This window comes from Chiloscyllium plagiosum, chromosome 37, assembly GCF_004010195.1.
Source record: "Chiloscyllium plagiosum isolate BGI_BamShark_2017 chromosome 37, ASM401019v2, whole genome shotgun sequence".
NCBI classification, from domain to species: Eukaryota; Metazoa; Chordata; class Chondrichthyes; order Orectolobiformes; family Hemiscylliidae; genus Chiloscyllium; species Chiloscyllium plagiosum.
Window position 1 is genome coordinate 18,089,976 of NC_057746.1, and position 10,625 is coordinate 18,100,600.

At 46.9% G+C, this 10,625-nt stretch overlaps 1 protein-coding gene across 1 annotated transcript in view; it reads right to left on the reverse strand.

Moving 5' to 3' along the window:
• The window catches only part of LOC122541247 (nuclear factor 7, brain-like), an 18,923-nt gene that overhangs the window by 2,565 nt on the left and 5,733 nt on the right, over nt 1-10,625 (reverse strand). The window contains exons 4-5 of the mRNA XM_043677864.1: nt 10,392-10,414; nt 10,180-10,295 (exon numbers count right to left, since the gene is read on the reverse strand). Of these exons, the coding sequence (XP_043533799.1) occupies nt 10,180-10,295; nt 10,392-10,414 (139 nt within the window). The remainder of the gene's footprint in view (nt 1-10,179; nt 10,296-10,391; nt 10,415-10,625) is intronic.

A 10,625-nucleotide genomic window follows, 5' to 3' on the forward strand; every position in this document is an offset into this window, starting at 1 on the left:
CTTGTCTGTCAGACTGCGGACAGCTTGGATCGGGAACCGGAGGTGGACCCACTCCCTCACTATGCCGGTGTTATCCAGCCCACTCCCTGCCATCCAGCACGTCCCTGACTCTGGTCAGCCCTGTATCCCGAGCTCTCTCCTCCCTCAGGCAGCACAATCCGTGCTCGAGGAGGAACCTGTTCCTGAGCAGGCTCTTCCTGACGAGATCCCCCACTCCCCGGAGGGGGAGAGCTCCTGGGTGGGGGGGAGCTGACCGTGTCCCAGACTGTGATTGGGTCCAGATAGGAGACAGGCAATTCCTGGAAGAAGACCCGAAGCTGGGACCACTCCATGAACAGGAACTGTGTGTCATAATGGAGGCCGTGCACCTGACGGAAGCAATATGTCATCAGGGTGTCCCACCCTGGAGGAGGCTCGATGGAAAGGTATCACTACAGGGTCTGAAGGTGGAAAGTCACTCCCTGGGCGTGAAGGTACACCAGCCCCTGACCACCCTCCTCAAGCGGGAGACTCCGAACCCAGTGTTGCCCCTTGTCCCAGAAAAACCCGAGGAGCTGTTTCTGAATGGTGGTGACAAAGCCGGGGGAGGGCCCAAAGTGACCAGCCGGTCCCACAACATGGCGGCCACCAGCTGGTTTCTGAGCAGCACTCGCACCCTGTAGGACATCACTCGGAGCACTCCTGTCCAGCGAGCTGGGGGAGTGGTCACCTTAGTCTCCAACACTTGCCAATTCCCGGCCAGGATTCCTCAGCACGGTGAAGGTGGATTCCCAGGTAGAGGAGGGGAGGGGGACTCCACGTGAAGCACCGGAGCTCCTCCGGCAAGGGGTTCCATCCTCACGGATCGACCAGAATTCCCAAACTCTTGCTCCAGTTGATCCTTGTGGAGGACGCTGCAGAGTAGACCTCCTGGCACTCGCACATCCTCCGCAGGTCAGCTGGGTCTGTGACCATGAGGAACACGGTGTCGGTGTAAGCCGGAAAAATCCCCTCCAGCCCCGGCCTGCGCAGAGCGAAACCCGAAAGCTGCTTACACAAGAGGCACAGGAATGGCTCCACACAGAGAGAATAAAGCTGGGTGGACAGGGGCCAGCCCTGACACACTCCTCTCCCACAGCGTAGGGGCACCGTCAGGGACCCGTTAACCTTCACTGGGCACTCCGCGGCGGCGTACAGAACTCAGATCCCAGCGACAAAACGTGTCCCAAACCCGAAAGCTGTCAGAGTCCCGAGGTGCCAAGGGGAGTCGAAATTGCCCGGGTAAAGATTTTGTAGTTTGTGCTGAGGAGGGAGACCGGGCACCAATTCTTTAACAAACAGATATCCCCTTCCTAGGCAACAGAGTGATGACGGTCCTGCACCAAGAAAGGGACATCTCTCCGGTCGTGATACATTCCTCCAGGATGTCCCAGAATGCCCTGAGGAACGCCACGGTCAGCCCGTCCAGCCCCGGGGACTTTCCCCTGGAAAGACGGTTGAGGGCAGGGGTCAGCTCCAAGCTCAGAGGGGCAGATCCCCCATCGGAACAAGATGCTGCTGGTGGATCCTGGGCCTTTTTCCCAGTGAGTAGAAGAAGGGGAAGCGGGGGTCGGGATCCTGAAGGAACTGGATCCGTGATCTCACGTACACACCCCAGGACCCAGTGAGCTGCAGATCCCGGAGCGCGGCCTTCTTCTCTTCATACACCCCCCACAGGGCCGGGTCCACATCGGGCTGACTGAGACGTGACTCCAGGTTGAGCAGTACTTTCTCTAACCCCTCCATCCTGACAAACGGACATGAGACTTGCCCACATCCCACCATAGCATCACCTACATTTCACCGTAGCCTCAAGGAGGTGAAGGAAAGAAACAATATGAAATCTGCGCTGGGCCCTCCTGCTGCCATTGACATTGAGGTTAGCTTTGAATGTCTTCATGACTGCATCAAGTGAAGGAGGTGTCTGTGTGTCACCGGGCTGACATACCCCTGCCTTGACCCTACCCCCAGGGTTGACAGCAGGAGGATCCTTTGCAGGGAGCTCCAAGTCTCGGATTATATCAGCCTCAACTAAAGCATTGAGCAAAATGTTGCACCTCTTGGGGCAGTAGTTCAGTAACCTGCTCCATTCCCGGCACTGGGTCACCCTCTGTATCTGGGAAAAGATTCCCCAGTGAGGGCAGAGAGTGCCTGACATAAAGGCCTGGGAGGGAGTGAGGAGGCCTGCTCCTTCATCACTCCCATCCAGGATGCCCTCAGTGTAGCTATCCTCCCACCTCAGTCCCCAGTCAGCACAGGCAGTACCACAAGGCCCTCCAGTTCTTGTGGCATGGACAAGACCTCAGCAGCCACACCCACCTCAGCTTCTGAGGGGCCTGGTCCAGTTACGATGGATTGTGTGAGCAGGTTCGTGTCTCCCTCCCCTAGTGAGGAGGGGAAGGGGTTTCCGGGTGAAGGTACTTCCTTAGACTTCGGAGGAAGTTGTCATTTGTACTGGAGTCCCCCGTCTCTCCCACCCCGAGGTGTGGCATCTTTTCTGGAGGATAGGGCACACAGGGCATGTGGGTTGGGGGTTGGGGGAGCAGGGGAAACTGAGGTACCACTTGCTCACTCGCAGTTTCATCATCGACAGATGCTGAGCTGGACCCCAAATCCCACACCTTCCTGATGAGCCCAGTACCACTCTCCTTTGTGAGGGAGGAACTACCTCCAGAGGGTCAACAGGCGAGAACCTCCCACCAACAGTCAGCCCCTTCTCCAGGGCAAGGTACACTGCCCACTCAGTCTTCAGGAAGGACACCATCTTCTTGTATATCTTCGAAGCAGTGACAATGGTGGGGCGCTGACTAACCCCCATCCCCTTGCCACCAAGGCAGCTCCACATCCCTCAATGGTCAAGTTGGGGTGATTGTAAAGTTTCCCCTGGGGGTGGGGGTGCACAGGATGCACCCACTGCCCTCCTGTAGGAATGAACGACTGGGCTCCACTCCCTAAGTTAGTTTTGAATGCCCACGGTCACCTCCCAAACCAGGACCAGGTCACCTCCCAAACCAGGACCAACCCTCCTCTCCACACATAGTAGGTAAAGGAAACTGAAAGAGTGCTGTAAAACCTCACTTGCCAATCAATCACCTCAGCCAGCTCTGTCCTGACCTGACCCCACCCCTACAACCCACAACCCACAACCCACAGGGCCAAAACAATAGTCACTGGCAGCAGATAGTCCGTAGTCACAGTGTAATAATAAGGAGATGGCCAAGGCTCCACACTGTTCCAGGACACAGACTCCAAAATACTGCCATTCACTGCAAGTGTTCTGGACCCAACAATTAATGTCCAGGCTTGAATCCCCCAGCTGAAAGTATAAGTCCAGGCTCCAGGAACAGGCCTGGACAGAAGTGCAGGCCACCACACTTCTCAGTTTTGCTCCTTCTCTGGTGGGACTATTTACATTTCGATAAAGGACATTTTCTTGGACACATTTAACACATTCTTTACCATCCAAATGTTTAACACTATGGTAATCCCAGTCAATGTTAGGAAAATTAAACTCACCTGCCATTCCAACCTTATTATTCTTACAAATATCTGAGATTTCTCTCCATATCTGTTCCTTAATTTCCCTCTGACAACTGGAAGGACAATAGTACAAACCCATCAAGGTGATCATTCACTTTTTTATTTCTAATTTCAACCCATGTATTTTCATTGGACAATTATTAAGAAATCTCTGCTCCAATTACAGCAGTAATGCTTTCCTTAATCAAAAGTGCCACTGCCCAGCCTCTCTTGCCTCTCTTTTTATCCTTCCTATAGCACCTGAAACCCAGAAATACTGAGTTGTCCGTGCTATCCATTCATCAGCCAAGTTTCTGTAGTAGCAATGACATCCCAGTCCTATGTTCCCAAACATGCCTTGAGCTTATTAACCTGATGTGCAAGACTGCTTACATTGAAATCAATGCAGCTTAATGCTTCAGAGTTACTTCATTCTCTGGCTTGCTCATGTCTGTCTTTTCTGATTAACCTTCTGATTGAAAACATCCTCATTTATCTTTGTATTTACTCTGCTACTTAGGATCCCTCCACCTCCTCTCTCTCATCATTTGCATTCTCCCTCAATAGAACTAACAAATCTTCCCACCAGGATATTGGTCCCTTTCCAGTTTAGGTGAAATCCATCCTTTTTGAATAGGCCTTCTCTGTCCCGGAAGAGATCACAATGATTCAAGAATCTGAATCCCTGAACATTACCCCACCTCTCCAGCTATTCATTTATCCCCTTTATTCTTTCATTATTTCCTTCATTCAAGCTTGGCACTGGGAGTAAACCAGAGGCTGCTACTTTTGAAGTTTAATTTATTAATCTTCTGCCTGATCTTTTATGTTCACTCTGTAAAACCTCAAGCTTTTCCATAAACTGTGTCATTCCCAACAAGGTTTACAATAACTTCCAATTTCTCACTCTCCCCTTTAACAACACGCTTTAAATGTTTTGAGATGTCCTTAATCCCGGCACCAAGAAAGCAACACATAATCCTGGATAAACACTCACTGCCACAGAGTGTCCTGTCTGTGCCCTGGACAGCAGAGACCCCGACAATTATTTAAAAAATTTTTGTCAAACTCCAAAACTTATTTTTAGTGTCCAAGATCTGAGTGCCTCTTCTACTTTTCTGTGAGAGACTATCCTTTTCAACTGTATACAAAACTGAATATCTGGTTGAGAGGGGTACAGCCTCAGGAGATGTCGGGACCACCTTCTTACCTTTCCTGGCTGTCACCCATCTGTCTGACTGATCCTGCTGTGTCATCACTTCTCTAAATCTACTGGCCATCTATCTCACTGTCTCTTGTTTGCCCTCATTATTCGTCAAAATGTGGGATCTGGTCTTTGCTGAAAGATGTATATCTGCCATCATTGACACACCTTATCATCTCCTCAAATATCTCAATCAACTTTGTTCGGCATGAGCTCCCTCTGACTAAGCCATACTGATTAATCGGGCATTAGCCCTTCTTCAGGAAGAAGGGCTAATGCCCGAAACGTCGATTCTCCTGTTCCCTAGATGCTGCCTGACCTGCTGCGCTTTTCCAGCAACACATTTCCATCTCTGATCTCCAGCATCTGCAGACCTCACTTTCTCCATACTGATTAATCCCAAAACAAACCTGGCCTCTCCAGGTGGAGATTAATTCTCTCCTTCTGAATTTTATCCAATAGTTTCCCTCCCACTGATGTGAGGCTCACTGCTCTGTCATTCCCTGGTTTATCCCTATCGCCTTCTTGAAAGGTGGAACCACGTTAGTTGTTATCCAGACCTCTGCATTTCCCAGTGACCAGAGAGGAATTAAAAGTTTGTCTCCCATAGCCACCTGGGTTCCATCTCATCTGGGACTTGGGGAATTTGTTCCCTGCCAAAACCTCCAATATTTCTTTAATCCCTGTGTCAATTTGCTCAAAAACCTCACAGTCTCACTCCCCAAAAGTGACAAATCATGTCTCACAAACTTGATTGAATATTTTGAAGAAGTAACAAAGAGGATTGATGAGGGCAGAGCGGTAGATGTGATCTATATGGACTTCATTAAGGCGTTCGACAAGGTTCCCCATGGGAGATTGGTTAGCAAGGTTAGATCTCACAGAATACAGGGAGAACTAGCCATTTGGATACAGAACTGGCTCAAAGGTAGAAGACAGAGGGTGGTGGTGGAGGGTTGTTTTTCAGACTGGAGGCCTGTGACCAGTGGAGTGCCACAAGGATCGGTGCTGGGTCCACTACTTTTTGTCATTTATGTAAATGATTTGGATATGAGCATAAGAGGTATAGTTAGTTAGTTTGCAGATGACTCCAAATTTGGAGGTGTAGTGGACAGCGAAGAGGTTTACCTCAGATTACAACAGAATCTTGACCAGATGGGCCAATGGGCTGAGAAGTGGCAGATGGAGTTTAATTCAGAAAAATGTGAGGTGCTACATTTTGTGAAAGCAAATCTTAGCAGGACTTATACACTTAATGGTAAAGTCCTAGGGAGTGTTGCTGAACAAAGAGACTTTGGAGTGCATGTTTATAGCCCCTTGAAAGTGGAGTCGCAGGGAGATAGGATAATAAAGAAGGTGTTTAGTATGCTTTCCTTTATTGGTCAGAGTATTGAGTACAGGAGTTGGGAGGTCATGTTGCAGCTGTACAGGACATTGGTTAGGCAACTGTTAGAATATTGCGTGCAATTCTGGTCTCCTTCCTATCGGAAAGATATTGTGAAATTTGAAAGGGTTCAGAAAAGATTTACAAGGATGTTGCCAGGGTTGGAGGATTTGAGCTATAGGAAGAGTCTGAACAGGCTAGGGCTGTTTTCCCTGGAGCGTTGGAGGCTGAGGGGTGACCTTATTACAGGTTTACAAAATTATGAGCGGCATAGATAGGATAAATAGACAAAGTCTTTTCCCTGTGTTGGGGGTGTCCAGAACTAGAGGGCATAGGTTTAGGGTGAGAGGGGAAAGATATAAAAGACACCTAAGGGGCCACTTTTCACACAGAGGGTGGTACGTGTATGGAATGAGCTGCCAGAGGAAGTGGTGGAGGCTGGTACAATTGCAACATTTAAAAGGCATTTAGAGGGGTATATGAATAGGAATGATTTGGAGGGATATGGACCGGATGCTGGCAGATAGGACCAGATTGAGTTGGGATATCTGGTCGGCATGGACAGGTTGGACTGAAAAGTCTGTTTCCGTGCTGTACATCTCTATGACTCTATGACTGTAAATTCTAATTTCCATTGTCCTTCTCCCAGGTGAAGACAGAAGCAAGGTAATAAATTAACACCCTGCCTCTGTCCTCCAGCTCCATCCCCAGATTGTTCCTTGGTACCTACATTTTGCTGGTTATTCTCTTCCCCTTGATAGACTGAAGAAATATCTTGGGTTTCTCCCTCATTTTAGCCACCAGTGTTTTCTCATGCACCTACTTTGCTCTCTCAATTACTTCCTTAAATCCCAGCTGCTCGTTCAGTACTCTATGAGGGCCTTGTAATTCCCTGCTCTTACTCCCCAACTACATTGAAAAAAGGGCCACCATTCCAATAGCCCTTCCTGATTACCTGCTGTCCCTGTGTGCTAGCTTTCTGTATTTCATGCACAAATACTCTCAAGTGCCTTTGTAGTGCACCTTTCTGCAGTTTTTCTCCATTTAAATAATTCTTTGTTCTTTTGATTTCTCTTCAAAATAAATAACCTTCCCAAATTAATCCTCCGTTTGCCAACTTTATGTCCATTTACTTAAACCATCAATATCTCTGTGAATTGAAAAGTATGCATGGATTTAACAGGGAGCCCGGTTTAGCTGGGATAATGGAGCAGTGTCAGCTGACCCCTGGGAGGTGTTACATCACAAGACTGTTCAACCTGATGATGTCAGTAAATCCCTGAGGTGTACAGGGCACTGCTACAACTGGTCATTGTGATGTCATCAACATGAACATCGAGGAGATTGGCCAGTGATCATGTGACCACCGCATCAAAAGTGTGTGCAGCACCTTGATTGGACAGCTTCTCAAAGCTAATGTAATCAATGTTATTGATTATGAAATGAATAAAGTATTAACTCCTTGTTTGACATTAAATCAGAGTTTGTGCACAGCCTGACTTATCATCCTATCCCCTGTATTTGCTTAAATAGAACCATTGAAACAAAGAACAGAGCATCAAGTGGTCTGTGAGAAAATCAAAGAGTGATCAAACTCTGATCACCCCTCTCTTCAGCCACTGGAGACAGAGGAGTATGGATGTATGTTTGCTTGCTGAGCTGCAAGGCTCATTTCCAGATGTTTCGTCACCCTACTAGGTAACATCTTCAGAGGGCCTCAGGCGAAGCATTGTACATGATTCCTGCTTTCTATTTATATGTTTGTGTTTGTTGGGGTTGGTGATTTCATTTCCTGTGGTTTTGTCATTTTCCATGGTGATGTAATTTCCTGTTCTTTTTCTCAGGGGGTGGGAGATATGGTCTAACTCAATGTGGTTGTTGATGGAGTTCCGGTTGGAATGCCATGCTTCTGGGAATTCTTGTGCGTGTCTCTGTTTGGCTTGTCCTAAGATGGATGTGTTGTCCCAGTCGAAGTGGTGTCCTTCCTTATCTGTATGTAAGGATACTAGTGAGAGAGGGTCATGTTTTTTGTGGCTAGTTGATGTTCATGTATCCTGGTGGCTAGTTTTCTGCCTGTAGTGTTTGTTACAGTCCTTGCAGGGTATTTTGTAAATAACATTAGTTTTGCTTGTTGTCTATATAGGGTCTTTCAAGTTCATTAGCTGCTGTTTTAGTGGGTTGGTGGATTGGTGGGCTACCATGATGCCAAGGGGTCTGAGTAGTTTGGCAGTCATTTCCGAGATGTTTTTGATGTAGGGGAGAGTGGCTAGAGTTTCTGGATATGTTTTGTCTGCTTGTTTGGGTTTGTTGCTGAGAAATCGGTAGATTGTGTTCATTGGATATCTATTCTTCTTTTCGAATACATGGTATAGGTGAGTTTCCTCTGCTCTGCCGTAGTTCCTCTGTGCTGTAGTGTGTGTTGGCTCATTGGAATGATGTTCTGATGCAGATAAGGGAGGACACCACTTCGTTTGAGACAAGATATCCATCTTAGGACAAGCCAAACAGAAATTCACAAGAATTCCTTGAAGCATGGCATTCCAATCGGAACTCCATCAACAAACACATCGACTTAGACCCCATCTACCACCCCCAAGAAAAAATACAGGAAATGACATCACTACATGAAATGACATAACCAACCCAAAGAAACCCAAACATATAAATAGAGAGCAGGAATCATGTACACTGCTTCGCCTGAGGCCCCACTGAAGATGTTACCTAGTAGGTTGATAAAATGTCTGGATCATCCCAGCTCAGTGAGCAAACCTACATCCAGAACCTCAACCTGAGCTCGAAATCTTCTCAAAACTCGTACACAACAGTGTCTGAGAGTTCCTGTCTTGGTGAAAGGGTTTGGGATTGAACAGTCACAGCTGATCAGCTGAAGATGATATTTCACATTCGGGAGACGTCTGCATCACTGTCTTGGCAAGCATTTATTGTCCAACCCTAATTATCCTGGAGGCTGCTCATTAACCCACTGTCGCTCATGTGGAGGAGGGACATCCACTGGGCAGTTAGGGGAGGATTTCCAGCATTTTGGCCCAGTTCAGCATGGTGTATGGCATACAGGACAATTTGCAGGTGATGGTGTTCCTGTTTGTCTGCTAACCTTACCCTTCCAGTCGGTTCAGGTTGCATAATTGGAAGTTACTGTCTGATGAGGCTTGGTGAGTTTTCTAATACTTTTTTTTAAAATTGAAGACACATTTCTGCAACTGTGTGTCAGTGGTGCAGGGAGTGAATGTTAGAGTTATTAGACGGAGTGCCATTCAAGCAGCCTGTTTTGTCCTGGATTGTGTTGAGCTTCTTCAATACAATTGGGGCTGCAGTCATCCAGGCAAGTGGAGAGACCTCTATTATACACCAAATCTCTGCCTTATAGATGGAGAACTAGTAACTGGGGAGTCAGTAGGTGAGTTACTGGCTGCAGACTCTCTGACCTGCTCTTGTAGCTATAGTGTGTGTTCGACAGGTGAGTTCAGTTTCTGGTCAATGGTAACCTCCAGGATGTTGCAAGTGAAGGATGCAGTGATGAATGGAATTGTTACTGAACATCAAGTGTTGATGGTTACATTCTCTCTTGTTGGAAACGGTCATTGCCTGGCACTCGTGTGGCACAAATGTTACTTGTCACTCGACACCCCAAAGCTGGACAGAGTCATGGCCTCATTGTATTTGGACATGGATTGTTTCAGGATCTGAGAGGTTGGAAACGGTGCTGTTATTGTGCAATCATTAGTGAATATCCCATCACCTCCACCGTGACCTTATGATGGAGGGAATTCCATTCATGAAGCAGCTGAAGATGCTTAGGCCGAGCCATTACTCTGACAAACTCCTCCAGAAATGTCTGGGAGCTGAGATGGTTGATCTTGAACAATTACAACCATCTTCCCTGATGTTCAGTATTACTCAAAAAAGTAGAGAGATTTCCGCTGATTCCTATTAACTACAGTTTTGCTCATTACAGACTTTGATATTTGCATGAACAAAAATACAAATTATACAATATAAACCAGACTAAAGGAGGAACTTATCTGAGCTTTACCAGGTTGAGTGGCTTCCTGCATTTCTTTCCATACAAGAAAAGGAAAGAGGCTGCAGAATGTTTGAGTGGAGAGGATACCGTCTGTTATTGAGAGCACATTAAGGTCATCACTAATTCTGTAAATATTAAACATTAATTGATTAGAAATTTAGCATAAATACTTTCCTGAGTAATTTCACCAACTTGCACTGAGTTTCAGTAAAGTGTCCTACCTCCTCCTCCGAGATGTTTGCTCCTGAAATAAACCAAACACAATCTGAGTTGACAGAGACTGACTGTCTATATACAGATAGCATTAATTACACTCACATTGTTACAAGCTGCTGAGAATTGCCAATTCTGATTGTTGGAGGCATCGAATAGAAAGAGGATGTGACACCAAGGATATTGAAGACCAGAAAAACAAATAAAAAGTTTGAACAATTACAAAGGATTGAAAGAAACAT